This window comes from Alligator sinensis, unplaced genomic scaffold (assembly GCF_000455745.1).
Source record: "Alligator sinensis unplaced genomic scaffold, ASM45574v1 scaffold476_1, whole genome shotgun sequence".
NCBI lineage: Eukaryota > Metazoa > Chordata > Crocodylia > Alligatoridae > Alligator > Alligator sinensis.
In genome coordinates, this window is record NW_005842444.1 from 1,256,713 (window position 1) to 1,271,814 (window position 15,102).

General features: G+C 47.2%; 1 protein-coding gene across 1 annotated transcript in view; it reads left to right on the forward strand.

Moving 5' to 3' along the window:
* ATP8B4 (ATPase phospholipid transporting 8B4 (putative)) overlaps positions 1–15,102 on the forward strand; it is a gene marked incomplete at its 3' end in the record, with an annotated part of 127,898 nt that overhangs the window by 76,695 nt on the left and 36,101 nt on the right. The window contains exons 9-10 of the mRNA XM_025212073.1: positions 860–930; positions 9,961–10,043. Coding sequence (XP_025067858.1) covers positions 860–930; positions 9,961–10,043 — 154 coding nt within the window. The remainder of the gene's footprint in view (positions 1–859; positions 931–9,960; positions 10,044–15,102) is intronic.

The following is a 15,102-nucleotide window of genomic DNA, read 5'->3' on the forward strand; positions in this document are numbered from 1 at the left end:
CCTTTTTGGAACATCAATTCTATTCCTTCCTAGGACAGTAGTTTCCTGTACTTAATTTCCTCAAATGTGTTATTGAATCATTTAAATATCATTAATCTTAGTTGTTTAGCTATCTGCATGCATTTGTTATCTCAGCACTAAGGTTTACCTAATAATACCAAATGTACACATTTGAAATATAATTTCAAGGATAATATTACTCTGGTTTACATTTCAATTCTATTCCTTCCTAGGACAGTAGTTTCCTGTACTTAATTTCCTCAAATGTGTTATTGAATCATTTAAATATCATTAATCTTAGTTGTTTAGCTATCTGCATGCATTTGTTATCTCAGCACTAAGGTTTACCTAATAATACCAAATGTACACATTTGAAATATAATTTCAAGGATAATATTACTCTGGTTTACATTTAGTCATCCACTCGAACAGTGGTCAGCTCCTCAAACATTCCCTTTCTTTTCTTTTTCTATGGTTTAAAACAGTGGTGCCCAGACTTCTGGCCCTGTGTGCCGGGTATGTGGCACAGGGTGCGTCCATGAGCCAGATCTTGCATGGGGTCAGCATGTAGGGTCACTCCTTGCCATGTTTTTGTGGTGCTGTAAATCCCCCAAGATGGTTTTAGTGCTTCAGATAAATGCTTATCCATAGTCCCTGACTTTCCTATGTCAATCCAGAGCATTTTAAGAGTTATTTCAAAAGTTTAGAATATTAAGGAAATATTTGTACTGTGTTTCAAGAGAAAAATAAAGAGAACATTATAATGTATCTCAAGACTTATTAGTATTTTATGTAAACCATTTCTTATATCTTTCAGCTTGTCAGAGATGATACAGTATATTGTCATTTCTTTTTACAGGCTGATTTATTACTTCTGTCTGGTAGTGAACCACATGGTCTCTCTTACATTGAAACTGCAGAGCTTGATGGGTAAGTTTTAACTGTTGCTATAGCTAATAAATACCAAAGTATGCTTAAATAAAAATATAATGTGTGTATGTATTGTCTCTACACGCACCAGCTATTGATCGTAGATAGAATATATTTCTAATATTTTTGTGTTCCCTTAACATGTTCATGTTCAGGTGTTAAATGCGATCAGAGTTTTAAATATGATTATCATAACAAATTGCAGAGATCAGTCTGTTGGTCCATTTCAGGTGCTTCTAGAAGACAATAATGAGGCAGGTCACCCACTTTTTTGTTTACTGTAAACCTTGTTTGTGGGTACCATACACTCATATACTAGGCTTGTGCAAAATGGAACTATTTGATTGGGATTTGGAGGCCAGTGATTCAATTTGGAAATTCAGCTAGCTTTTCCAACTCAATTTGGCCGAATCGGCTTCGGAAGATTTGGGGCCGATTCAGAGAGATTTGGAGATCTGGCCATAGAGTATAATGGGTAATCAATGAAATATCTATAACTTTGGCTGATTTGGATGAAACTTGCAGGTACGATAGCACTTGCTAAAGGCATAAAGCCTGCCAAGGTTCAAGGAGATAGTTATAGGGTTTCTGGGAAACTGCACCTCAAATTCTTGAAAGCAAAACTCATGTCATGTGTGTATGTTAAGCCACAGTGGGGTGAAACCTGCAGGGATTGTAGCCCCTGCTGAGGACATGAAGCTTGCCAAGTTTCAAGGAGATAGGTCTAGGGGTTTCTGGGAAACTTCACCTCAAGCTGCTGATGAGCAAAACTCATGACATGGGTGACACTGTGTGTGTGTGTGTGTGTGTGTGTGTGTGTGTGTGTGTGTTAAGGCACGGGTGTGAAAACTGCAGGCATGCAGCCACAAAGCCTGCTAGCTGTCAAGGAGATAGGTGCAGGGTGGAGTCTGGGTTCTGGGGTTCTGCACCTCTGGCTGCTGTCAAGCAAAACTTGTGACATGGGTGCTTGTGTGACAGACTGTGTCTGTCTTAAGGCACAGGGAGGTGAAAACTTCAGGCCTGCTAGGCCCTGCTGTGGCCATGAAGCCTGCCAGCTGTCAAGGAATTGGGTGCAGAGGGAGTCTGGGTTCTGGGGTCCTGCACCTCTGGCAGCTGACAGGCAAAACTCGTGACATGGGTGGGTGAAAATGTGTGTGTGTGTTAAGGTGCGCCCTCACTGGCACTGGAGCCTCTACATCAACATGGTAGTGTGCCCCAATGAGGCTTCCTCCTCCCCTAGACTCTCAGCCTGGTCCACCACTTTACATGACAACAGGTAAGACAATCTGGTATCTTTCTGGTAGGGCAGCTGTATAGTTAGAGAAATGTATTTTAGCAAGTTTTGGGGTTGAAAAACCCTTTGTCAGGCTGAGGAAGCACCTGTAGTTGGTGTGTCTGTTGGTCCTGGATGGAAGGAATAGTGAAAAAGCCAGAGGCTGGCCTGGCATGCAATGCAGGCAAGAAAGCCAGTCAGTGAAAATGGAAATGGAGGTGTCAGGGGGTGAGGGACAGGCTGGGGGAGGGGGATGTAGCAGCCCAGGTAAAATTGCAGAGCTATCTGGGGAGTCAGGATGTCTGGCACGTTATAGCGTGTCAGAATTTCACTGTCTATATTGAGTCCATGAGTTTCTGTACCTACTACCTAGGAGGCTGATGAAGTGCAGTTCATAGGTCCGGCTCTGAAAAGTGGTTTGAAAATTCAAACAAGTACCTAACCTTATCACCAGAATGGAAGCCAACTTCCTACAGCTCAAAACACAAAACCTACCAACTATTTCCAGTACCTATGAGTGACTGGTGCCTCCTGAATCTGGGGGGACACCCACAGAAGCCACTGACGGTGGCGGCCCTGTCAGAGGGGCACCAGCCCTACCAAGAGCATCAGTGTCAGCCATTGGGGGGGGGGGGCATGTGCACCCCTAAAGTAGACTATGCCAGTACTCCCACAAAGTGCACACCAGAATCATCAAAGATAACAATACCCAACTACCTGTGGGGACACAGTCCTCACCAAAAAAACACTCTGCCTCCAGCCTCTCTGATCCTGATCCTGCCTGATCCTGAGACGGAACAATTTACAAACCAGTTTTCACAGCTGGGCCTATGAACATCACTTTATCAGCCTTCTAGGTACAGAAACTCATGGACTCAATATTGATTAGACAGTGGAATTCTGACAGACTACAACCTGCTGGACATCTTGACTTCTACCTGTAGTAGCACTTCTACCTGTGCTACTACATCCCTCTTCCCCCAGCCTGTCCCCCACCCCCTGATGCCTCCATTTCCATTTTCACTGACTGGTTTTCTTTATTATTCCTTCTGTGGTGGGCCAGCAGGGGGTGCTCCTGCACTGAGCCACCCACCTCACTGTGCCTGACCCCCTTCCAGGCTCTGAGTGCCTCTCTAAGGGCACCTTATGTCTGGCTGACTCCCTTCTTGGAGCACACCCACCAGCCTGGGGGTATTGCTGCCACCACCCAGGGACGGGCTTGATCCTGGCACTGTGCCTCCTGGGAAATACAGGACCAGTAGCCCTCAAGGTTATTTGACTCACTTCAAGAACTTGGAGTGCTTCCCTCAGTCGGAAGCACAAGTAGCGGTCTCCCTTACTCAGCTGAACCAAGGGGACCCCAAGGCATAATCTAGACCCACTCCCAATAAGTCTTCCATGCTAGGTACAAAGGAGAGCTTTATTGGTTACAAGAAGTAGGGTTGGAATTAGGGTACAGAGTTGAGTAGTATCAGAGAAATCCCATAGAGCAAACAGGGTGGCTGGGGTAGCCTTTGATCACTCATCTGAGTTACTGCAAGCTATATATCTAGTTAGATCTCAGGTAACTTACTCACAAGTATCATCCAAAGGTAGGTGGAGATTCCCTCTGGAGGTAGGCAGTTCATTGGTCATGAGTTGAGAGAGAGAGAGCAAGTTTCAGATGGTCCAGCTCTGCTCTCTCTCTGAGTTTTCATCATGGCTACTGTCCTTCCTCCTGGGCAGTCCTTAACTTATATAGCCCTTATGACCTCATTTACCTGGTCCAATGGAGGCCAGCACCTGTTGGCTGCCAGCCAACCAATTTGAAATGCATCACTAGTTGCTGGGCAGACTGGCAGAGTCTCTAGCCCACTCCCAATCAGGTTGGCATTGCTTAACAATAGGGACCGTAAGCCCCTCACCCACGTATGTGATGCCAGTCATAGGCAGAAGGGAGCAGGTTTCTCCACTCTCTCAGGAATGTATCCAAGTCAGGTTACAATTCGGGGTTACCTAAAGAGCCCATATTAATCAAACTGTCACAGAGCAGAGTTTTTGGGGAGAGACAGAGGCGGCATTCTTCCACACCTTTCATCCAGGATCAGCAGACATACCAACTGCAGGTGCTTCCTCAGCCTGATAAAGTGTTTTTCAACCCAAAAGCTGGCATCCTAGGCAGCTAAGCTGAGGTCACCTGGAGCCCCACAACTCCACTGCAACCAACAAGCCTCAGGCCTGTCAAAGACGTGACAGGTCTGGGCTTTCCCCAGCCAGGACCGTGTCCATTCATGCATTAGCTTGAGGTTATGGCACCTCCTACCCATCTTTCACCAGGAGGTCACTGGTCCTGGCATTTATGGGGTTGCCATGCTGCCAGCAGTCCCACCAGGGCTCCCTACCCTGGCAGGGGTGCAGTTTTAGTAGTCATGCCCAGGAGCTAGGGTCTCCTCTTTCCCCATAGCCCCAGCCCATACCTCTAAGTTTGTCCTGGCATGGTAGTGAGCTCAATGGGGACATGTTCTTGCCCTGCTGGCTGGTGATGCAGTGAATGGTATGCCCCCTCAAGCTGATAGTGGGGCATTAACTGGTTTTTAAAGAATGAAAAAAGGAAATAGGTGCAGACGGAGTGAGGAGGGTGGTACTCAGTCCATCTGCAGGTGGAACTTGGGGAACCCCAGCAGCAGGAGCTTCACTTTCAAGAACACCAGCTGCTACACCAAACCAGGATCCAACCAGGTGTGGTGGGCCGTCACAACATCCCCAGCAATGCTGAACACCCTCTCACTTGGAACACTGCTTGGTGGATAGGACAAGTGTTGCTGGGCAACCATGGCCAGATCTTGCCACATCTGGCTGCGGCTTGCCCAGTAGGCCAAGGGGTTGCAGTCCAGTGGCTCCACATCCTCGGTGAGATAGGTAGCTACCAAAGCCTTGGTGCTACCTGCCCGAGGCTGGGGCCTGGTGCGTTTGGAGTCCAGCATTGAAGCCATGCCCTTGGCCCACATTGGCAGTGGTTGGAGTGGAGGAGACTGGCTGGTGCTGGTGCTGGGAGTGCTGGCATGGGAAAGTGGATCCCCCTCTTCCACATCCCCTCACCTCTTCCCTTTTTGCCTCCCTGACTCTGTTGACCAGCACCTGCACCCAGTGATGGAGGGTTTTGGTGCAGCCAGTGCACATGCTCCCCTTCACCTTTGGGTCGCACAAGCATGCCAGCATGTGGACTGTACTGGACCGCAAGAGATCCAGCCATCTCCTGATGCCCTCCATCAGCCACCTCACCAGTGCCTGCACGTCTGGTGACAGTGGCTTGCTCCAGCTAGGAACATTTTTTCACTTGGAACTTCTCCATTTGGTTCTCCAGTTCCCTCATTATGGGGATCACCTGGCTAAGGAGGGCATTGCCAGCACTGATGTTCTCAGTGGTCTTGAGGAAGGGCTTGAGGACCACCCAGATCTGTGAGAATGGTACCCCACTCAGTTCTGTTAAGGGGACCGCTGATCCCGATGTCCCCAAGCAAGTCCATGTCATGGATGGCCTTCTGTTGCTCCACCAGCCTCTTGAGTATCAGGTATGTAGAGTTCCACTGAGTCTCCACATCCTGCATGATTTTGTGCTGCGGGATGATCAGCTCTGCCTGTTTCTCCCACAGCATCTTGCCCCTTTTGACACTGTGGTGGAAGGTAGCCTGCCACCTTCCTGTATTTTTAAATCAGTTGCCTAGTATGGTAGTGGTGGCACCATCACGGGCAGCTTTGTCCCCCTCCAAGACATCTTGGACTGTGAGGTGTGCAGCCTGTGTGCAACACAGTGGATGCCAACAAAGTTGGCATCATGGATGGCCTTGACCATATTGGCCCCCTTGTCGGTGACCATGAACCTGCGGGTAAGCTTGGCCTGCCCAACGAGCCACCCTTGTACCATGTGGTTCATGGCCACCATGATCTCCCTTGCTGTGTGGGACTCATTGATCACCTCAGCTAGGAGGAGAGCCCACTGATGGCCTGACTGATCACACCAGTGCCCTGTGAGGGAAAGGTAAGCATGATCTCCACCCTGGCTGCTCCAGATGTCCGAGGTGAAGTACAAGGCCACCTGTGGACTTGCCTTGTGCAGCTCCTCCCTCAAGTACTCCCTGCATGCCTCATACAGGAAGGGCACCACCATCCTGCTAAAGGTGGTATGTGCAGGCACTTGGTAAGGTGGGGCCATGAGCCACCTGAACCCTGGCCACTCAACTAAGGAGAAGGGCTTGCTATCCAGAGCAAGCATCTCCCCAGTGGTCTGGGTGTTCTCGCTCACCTTGGGAACATGCCCCACTCTGTCTGCATCTTTCCCTCACTGCTCCAGGGTGGCCTGTCTCTGCTTTGTGGGGACGGGGGCTTTGGAGTGAGCGGGGGACTTTCCTTTGGGCATGCTTGCACTGGTGCCAGGCTGAGCAGGAAGAAGGGCAAGGGGGGTGATGCCTCCTGAGATGCAGCAGCATCACCATGGTGGTGAAGAGTTTCACGTCCTTGCCCCGGCTGATCTGCCTTTGGCAGTGCTGGCAGATAGCAAACCTGGGATCATCTGCCACCTCAAAATGATCCCATACTATGCTACTCCCCCACTTCTGGGTTGTGGATGGGGATCCTGCCTTATGCCTCTCCTCAGCAGGCTGAGGCACAACAGTAGGAGGAGCTGACTCAGCTGAGCCACTTGCCTGAGCCTCCACAACCTCAACTTCAGCCTCCTCTGAGGTGCTTTCTGGAGAAGGAGACCTGGATCTAGGGGAACTTTGAGGGGTGTGGAGCACAAACTCAGATTCTTCCTTGGTCCCCAGAATTGCTTTAGCCAGGGTGCTCAGGTCCCCTGGTTCCAGCTCCAGCACCAGCTCCTCCTCTGGCAGTGGGAGGCTCATGCTGGGAGATGAAATTGGGGTGGAGGAGACAGTCATTCTGCTGCCGGTGCCTATTTCTGGAATTAGGAGAGGTGGTGCAGGTGCAGGGGCATCAGGTACTGCTTCCACCTCCTTGCTTCCACTGGCAGCAGAAGCCTCATGGCTGCTTGAGAAGAGGATGCATCTATGTTTGGGGTGTGTGGGAGGGGAACTTGCAGCTCTAGCTCTCCCCCTACCTCCTCTAATCCCTCTCCCTCCCCTGCCAGAAGACCTGGCACCTGCCTTTCTAGCACGCTTCATATTAATCTTTCCTGTGCTGCAAAAGGTGTGTGTGTGTCTGACTTCTGGGTTGTGTGATTTGTTTGCTTTGTGTTGTGTGTAGTGGACTGCGGCTTGCTGATGATTTTTGAGTATAAATAACTGTATGGTGTGTGTTGTTCTCCTGTGATGTGTGACTGACTTCTCCTTCTTCTCGATTGTATGATTTGTTTGTTTTGTGTTGTGTGTAGTGGACTGTGGCTTGCTGATGATTATTGATTATGAATAACTATATGGTGCATGTTGTTCTTCTGTGATGTGTGACTGATTTCTTCTTCTAAGACTCTGAGTTCTGTGTTGTGTGTGTTAATCTCAATATGAATCTCCATCTGACTTCTGTGCTGTCTTTAGTCTGTATGTAAACTAACTATAATAATATTAATAACTAATAACTATATATAATCTGAATCTCTTCTTCGTCTATGAATATCTGACTTTTTCTTCTTCTACAATGTGTGTGGTGGATCACACTGCCAGGGAAAACACTGAGCTGTCTCTTTAAGAAGTATTGGAGAAAAAAAAGAAAACAAATATAAATTGAAAGAAATGAATTGGATAAGTAAAGTAGAGGGATTCTAAGATAAACTAAGCTAAGCTATATCCTATCCAATCCTTTCTAAGAACAAAAAGGAGCAGGCAACTGACTAGGAAGCCAAGCCAGTCCAGTACCTTTCTGAAGCTGTTGCTCAGAACCAGCTCACAAAAGGCACAGAAAGCCTGCAGACAGAGGCTTTTGTGCTGTTTTTATGTCCCTCCCCCAGACACTGTGATTGGAAGGGGACTCAGGGAGAAATCACACTCACTGGCCAACTAAAGCTTTCACTGCCTGCTCCCCCTCTATCTTCTAAGTTTCTGTTTCCCCTCAAAGACTGCCTTTTGAATTGCCAAATTTCTTCCAAATCTTTTCCAAATTGATTCAGAAAGTTTAAAGCTTTGAGTGATTAGATTTGGATTCGGAGATTTGGCCTCTGAATCGGACTGAATCTTCTCCAAATCAAATCGCAAACCGAAGCTTCGCACTGCTCTATCAGATACCATGATGATAGACCAAAGTGGAAGAACTTAGAGAAACCGATGTGAACAGTTGTTTTATAGGGCTGCTCTTTTATGGTTTGTCTTATTAAATACAAAAAAATTAATGAAATACAAAAATGAATTGGAGAGACAGAAGAGCACACAAAATCGTAGTAAGAAAAGCAGAGGTTTAAAGTTGTATAATAACAAACTAATTTGTTGCATATCAAACTACATGAATCTTTCATATTCAGTTTCTGAATATCTTCTGGAAATAGCCTACCAAAAATAATTTTCTCAACCGCATATATCCAAATCAGAATTAATAACTTTAGGAGAATTAATATTCTAGGAGTAATTCAGACATCTTGAATAAATGACTGACTGACAGTATTGTTTTTGATGCTGGTAAATGAGTAGGCATTTTTTGGGCATGAACATATAGCTTAACTTCCATTAAAAATTAAATCCTTAATTTGTGTTGTTTTATTATTGAATATCTGTTCTAACAACCATATGCACATGTGTTTGGTTAGGAGACATCAGGCATGTCTACATGAGATGTCTACTATGTAGTTGACTAATTAACTGCACAGTAAATGTCTTAGCATCTACACATGTGCCCCTACTAGGGCACACAAAACTATTAAACTCTGCAGCAGGGTAGTACTTGTAAATACAAGCACTAGCCTGCTGTGGAGCTTTTCGAGGGCAGTAGTGCATGTGTAGACACTGAGCTGGCTGGCTGGGGCATGAAGGTGCTGTAATGTTCTGGTTGCCTGCCAAATAGCCCTGTGCTGAAGCACCCTCATGCCCCAGCCAGTGCTTCAGCAGCATGTTGACCATGGTTGCAGCAGCCCTAGCCTGACAGGGAGACCTCCTGGGTCCCTTGCCAGCTGGGGCTGTTGCAACTTGGCTCAATGTGCCAGGCATACATGCAGACATCTGCCCAGGAGCTTTTCTGTAGCAATAAACTGCAGATTAATCGAGTCAATCCAAAGTGTTCTAATTGGAATGCACTGGAGTAGGTGTCAGGCACGTGTCTAAGTGCCCTTAAAGAAAATATTTTTTCTTTGCTAAAAAACAGCTTTTGAGGATATATCCAAACTTCCAGACCCCTTCATTTGACATATGTGAGACACTGAAACAGGCCATTTCTAAGGTGCCCCACTTTTTCATTGTTTAAAAGCAACTGAATTTAACATGGCGTTTTAACCTCCTTTCAGCTTGCAACTATGTTATTATTTCTATTGTATTTGGTAACTTTTGCATGATATAAGATAGCCTCTGACTAAATCATATTATGTTCTCTGTTGAAGAAACAAACAATAGTTGTGCAGTTGTTGATATCAGCACTTAAAAAAATAAAGATCCTTTCCAATTTTAAAGTCAATTGCAAAAATATTCAGGTATAATGACATTAAAAGGAGCTGTCTGAACATCTATCCCAGGCCACAAAATCAGATATTTAGTACTGAGCATTGGATCTTGGGGATGAAGAGTAAGTTACAATGAGAGGGGATTTCAGAAAGTATTCTATATAAAAGGTTGTCTTTTATTTTACAGTGAGACTAACCTAAAAGTACGTCAGGCTTTACCAGTTACTTCAGAACTTGGAGCAGATATTAGGAGACTTGCGGAGTTTGATGGTAAGTGGTGATAAAAGTACATTTTTTAGAACCAAGATTTTGTGGGGGAGGGGGTTGTTTGTTTGGTTTTTTTATAGCTTTCTTTTCTTGCTGCTTTCTGAGTAAAAAAGTAAATGACTTCAGATAAATGAGGCCAAGCTCCTCTCTTTTATCATGACTAGATATGTTTACCAATATGATTCTCACATCCCAAATTATTATCCTGTTTTAAGGAATGTCTTGACTGATGTGTTTTTCAATCTTGTTACTTTAAACAAGTTAGATTAATCTGATGGGAAAAGTCTAGTTAAAATGCAGGCAAATGCATTCAAAACCATGTTATCTGGTTGTATTGTATCTTAACTCCCTTTGGCTAATTTGGTTGAAAAGATGAATCTTTTTTTCTGTTCAAAACAATCACTGTGAAATTGAAGAAATGTAATGCATTTCTCTTCCCTCCCCCTACACAGTTAATACATTTACATTTCCTTGACACCAGTGCACTTCTATCATACTCTGAAAAATCTTAGGCACAATATAAATCACGTAGGGTGGGTACATAAGTGCAGGCAGTCTATAGAGGAGACACTCTCACTGATGGTGCTGTACATAATGTGCCATGAGTTAGAGTACCATTGAACCCAACAGGTGCTCACCTGTTGGGTTGGGGTAGGGGACTCAGGGCCTGCCTGCATTGGCCTTGACCGGCAGGCGGGGGCACTCCAGCAGCCTCCCAGGAGGCTGCCATAATTTCTCTCTCTCCACCTTCACCGCCCCGCCAGCTGGCAACTGTCAGCAGTGGCTGGTGGGGAGGGATGGAGTTCCTCCTGCTGTGCATGCCCTCCTCCAGCTACCCCTGCTGGGGTCTTCAGGAGGATCTGGGCCAGGCCTGCATGGTAGGTGGGTGCGAGGCTCCCTTTCCCCCCGCCCCTTTGAGCGCTTCTTGAAAATGGCAGAGCCTGCCATACCCAGAGCTGAGGCGGTGGGGAATAGAACCCCCTGTCCTGCAGGCCCAGCCCAGCTGCCCCCAAGACCCTAGTCAGGGTAACTGGGCCAGGGCCACATGGCAGGGGTCTCCGTTTCTTCCCTCCATGCCCAAGTTCCAGGTGCTGCAGTCTCTGCTGCTGTCCAAATTCTTGTGTGTGGTGGGGGAAGGAAGCCCCACACACTGCAGGCCTGGCCTGGCTGTGCTTCCCCCAGGGGTAGCTGTGGGAAGGGGAGGGGGGCACATGCGGTATGTTCAGTGTATAACAACATTAAATAGCATTCTGTCTGGGCTGATTAGCCCTGCCAAGAAACAGGGAGGAACTGTGGTAATATAGTTATCACCACTTTTTGAGCTTGCTCCGGTATTTCTGCTTGATATTGTATTTAGGGAGGTAGATGTGATCAGTCTCAGAAGTGCAGCTATGAACACGTTCTTTCTTTCTTTCACATCCTGAGCATACAGTTCTGAGAACAGAGCCCTGGGGGGCACCACTGGTCACCATGTGCCATGTTAATTTGGTTCCATCAACTATCACTCTCTGGGTCTGTCCATGAAGCCAGTTCCCCAGCCATTGGGCCATGAAATTGTTGAGGTCACAATTCCTCAATTTTTCCATAAAGGGCATCATGGGACACCAGGTCAAAGGCTTTCTTGAAGTCCAAAAGAGGAGAGGTCTACCTCCTCTCCTTTGTCCAGGTGATGTGTCACCTGGTCATAGAAGGAAATGAGATTGGTCAGACAAGATCTACCCACAACAAAGCCATGTTGGCCATCTCTCAGAATGTTACCTTCTATTAGCCTGTTAATGGTTTCTTTGATTTTTTCCAAGATCTTTCCAGGGATTGAGGTCAAACTGATTGGCCTGTAGTTTCCTAGATCTTCTTTCCACCCTTTTTTGAAGATGGGCACCACATTGGCCCTCTTCCAATCTTCAGGCACCTTACCTGAGCGCCCTGAGTTCTTGAATTTCCTCGCCATTGGCCGTTCTATAACGTCAAGCAGTTCCTTTAGCAGTCTTGGGTGCATGCTGTCTGGGCCGGCTAATTTGTGGATGTCCAGCCTCTCGAGATATTCCCTCACAAGATCAACGCCAATAATGGGGCATGTTTGCCTTTCCCCTGGTGATCCTGAGTCTTGTCAGACAGGGTGATCCCATTGGGCTGTTGGAAGACCGACACAAAGTAGTCATAAAGGAGATTGGCTTTTTCCTGGGTGTCAGCTATCAGCTGCCCCACTTTGTTTAATAAGGGTCCAATATTAACCTTGTTCTTTTTCAGACTTCCCACATATCTGAAGAAGGATTTGTTATTGTCCTTGATTTGTGTGGCCAGTATGAGCTCAGTTTCAGCCTTGACTTTCCTAGTTCACTCCCTACAGGTGTGGGCCAGTGCTGAATACTCCTTCTTAGTGGTGTTTCCCATCTTCCATCCCTTACAAGCTTCTTTTTTTTTGGTGCAGAAGGTACATGATCAGCATTCCCTCTAAGCTGCGTGGTGTGCGCAGCTGTGCAGGTGCGCCTGACAGCACAGCATGAGCACGCCTGCGTAGCTGCACATGCCACACAGCTTAGAAGGAACACTGCCCATGAGTTCCCTATTGAGCCAAGGGGGGTCGCCCAGCCCTTTTGCTGCTTTTTCTGTGGGCTGGAATGGACTTCGCTTGTGCTTCAAGAATTGCATCCTTGAGGAGTGACCACTCATCTTGGACTCCACTCCCTGTTAGATTATGGCTTCTCAGGGCCTCAACAACTAGCCTCCTAAGCTTGTGAAAGTCGGCTTTCCTAAAGTCGAGGACTTCTGGATTGCTGACTGACTTGCCAGCTTTGCAGTGAATAGAGAAGGTGATCAACTTGTGGTCACTGTCTCCCAGCTTCCCTTCAATTCTCAGGTTGCTCACTCGATCATTCCCTTTGGTCAGCACCAGGTCCAGCAGCGCCTTGCCCCTTGTTGGTCCATAGATTTCTTGTGACAAATAGGGCTCATCAATGCTTGTGAGGAAGCATTGCAAATGATCGGATTTGGCTTCCCATGAGATGTCCAGGTAGTTGAAGTTGCCCATGGCAACCATGCACCATGCACCAAGAGCGTGCAGCCTCAGCCAGTTCCCTGGCGAATTTGTGGTCAAGTTCTTGATCTTGAGTAGGAGGTCTGTAGTAGACTTCCATTTGATCATCCTGTATCCTGTCAAGCAGGCTAACATGCTTGGACTAGTGGAATACCGATGTGAAATATTCATTCAGGAGTTCAGTTTTGTCCTGAGTGTCAGTTATCTGCCATCCTATTTCATTCATCAGGGGCCCTATGCTTCCCTTATTTTTTCTCTTGACTTCCTACATATCTAAAGAAGGACTTTTTGTTGTCCTTGATTCTGGTTGCCAATCTGTATTCAGTTTGTGCTTTTGGTGTCCTGATCTGATCCATACAGGTGCAGGCTGTTGCAGAGTACTCCTTTTTGTTAGTTATTCCTGACTTCCATCCTTTGTAGGCTTCTCATTTTAATGATCAGATCTAGCTGAGTGCTCATCCATGAGGTCTCTGGGTAGTTGAAGTCACCCATGATGATCATGCTATGAGTGTGTGCAGCCTCTGTCAGTTCTCCAGCTAATTCCTGGTTGAGCAGTTTCTCTTCATTTGGAGGTCTATAATAAACTCCTACAGTCAAATCCCCTTCCCCATGGTCTCCCCGTATCTTGACCCAGAGGGTCTCAAGCCGCCCTTCTTTGTTTCCAAGCTTCTCTTCTAGGGAGGTGTAATGTTCCTTCACATAGAGAGAAACCCCACTGCCTTTCTTCCCAACATGATCCTTCCTATACAGTGTCCAGTCATAGGTGGAGTTCCACCAGGTCTCCATGATCCCTATGAGATCACATTGGTTGTTGGTTAGTAGGAGGGCCAGTTCCTTCTGCTTGGTTCCCATGCTTCTGGCGTTAGTGTACGGGCAACTAAGCCTGCCACTGGAGGCCATAGCCTTTTGGGTGAGCAGTGGAATAACCTGTCCATTGGCCAGTGTCAGAAAAAGCTTCTTATTGTACCCTGGGGTGCTGGTTTCAAGGTTGACATTTTGAGGGCTTGTGCTAGTGGCTGATGGCCCATCCCCCAGCAATTTCAGTTTAAAGCCCTATCCAGAAGGTCCACCATTCTAGCAGAGAAAAGCTTCTTCCCCTTTGGCATAAGGTGGATGTCATCCTTTCCCAACAGGCCTCAGTCCCAGAGGTGCATGCCATGGTTGAAGAAGCTGAAGCCCTTGCAGAGTCTTCTGTTTATTTCTTCTGTGCATCTATCCCTCCTGTACCCATGACCTGCAACTGGGAGGACTGAGGAGAATACCTGTGTGTCAGACACCTTGAGCCCACCCCTCAGAGCCCTGTAGTCTCTCATGATTTTTCCTGGCCGTGTCATTCATGCCCACATGGATGAGGAGCATGGGGTAGTAGTTGGAGGTCTGGACAAGTTCTGGAATCCTTTCAGCTACATCCTGGATGCGAGCCCCTGGGAGGCAGCAGACCTCACAGGTTAGGGGATTGGGGCAGCAGATTGCTCCCTTGGTCCCGTTCAGGAGGGAGTCACCCACCACGACCACCTTGCATCTCTTCTTTGTGGGGGCTGGCTGCCTGCCTTCTTCCAGAGCTGTTGCTTCCTCTGATGACTCTGCTGGCTCTGTGAGAAGTGCATACCTGTTTCGTGGTTTCAGGGGAGGAGTAACCCTGGTGCTGCATGCGTTGGGGCCGGAGATTTCATAGATTTCATAGACATTAGGGCTGGAAGGTGGGGGCTCAGACAGTAACAAAGTTCTTCCTTATGTCCAGCCTGAAACAGTTTTGGAGGAGTTTGTGACTGTTTGACCTCGTCATCCCATGGGGCATTCTGGTGAACAGACGTTCCCCCAGATCCTTATGTACACCCCTTATATACTTATAGGCAGCTACCAGGTCCCCCCTGAGCCTGCGCTTTTCCAGACTGAAGAGTCTCATAGCTCTCAGCCTTTCATCATAAGGCCTGTTTTCCTGTCCTCTGATCATGTGTGGCTCTCCTCTGGACTCTCTCAAGCTTTTCCACATCCTTTTTAAATTGTAGAGGCCAGAATTGGATGCAG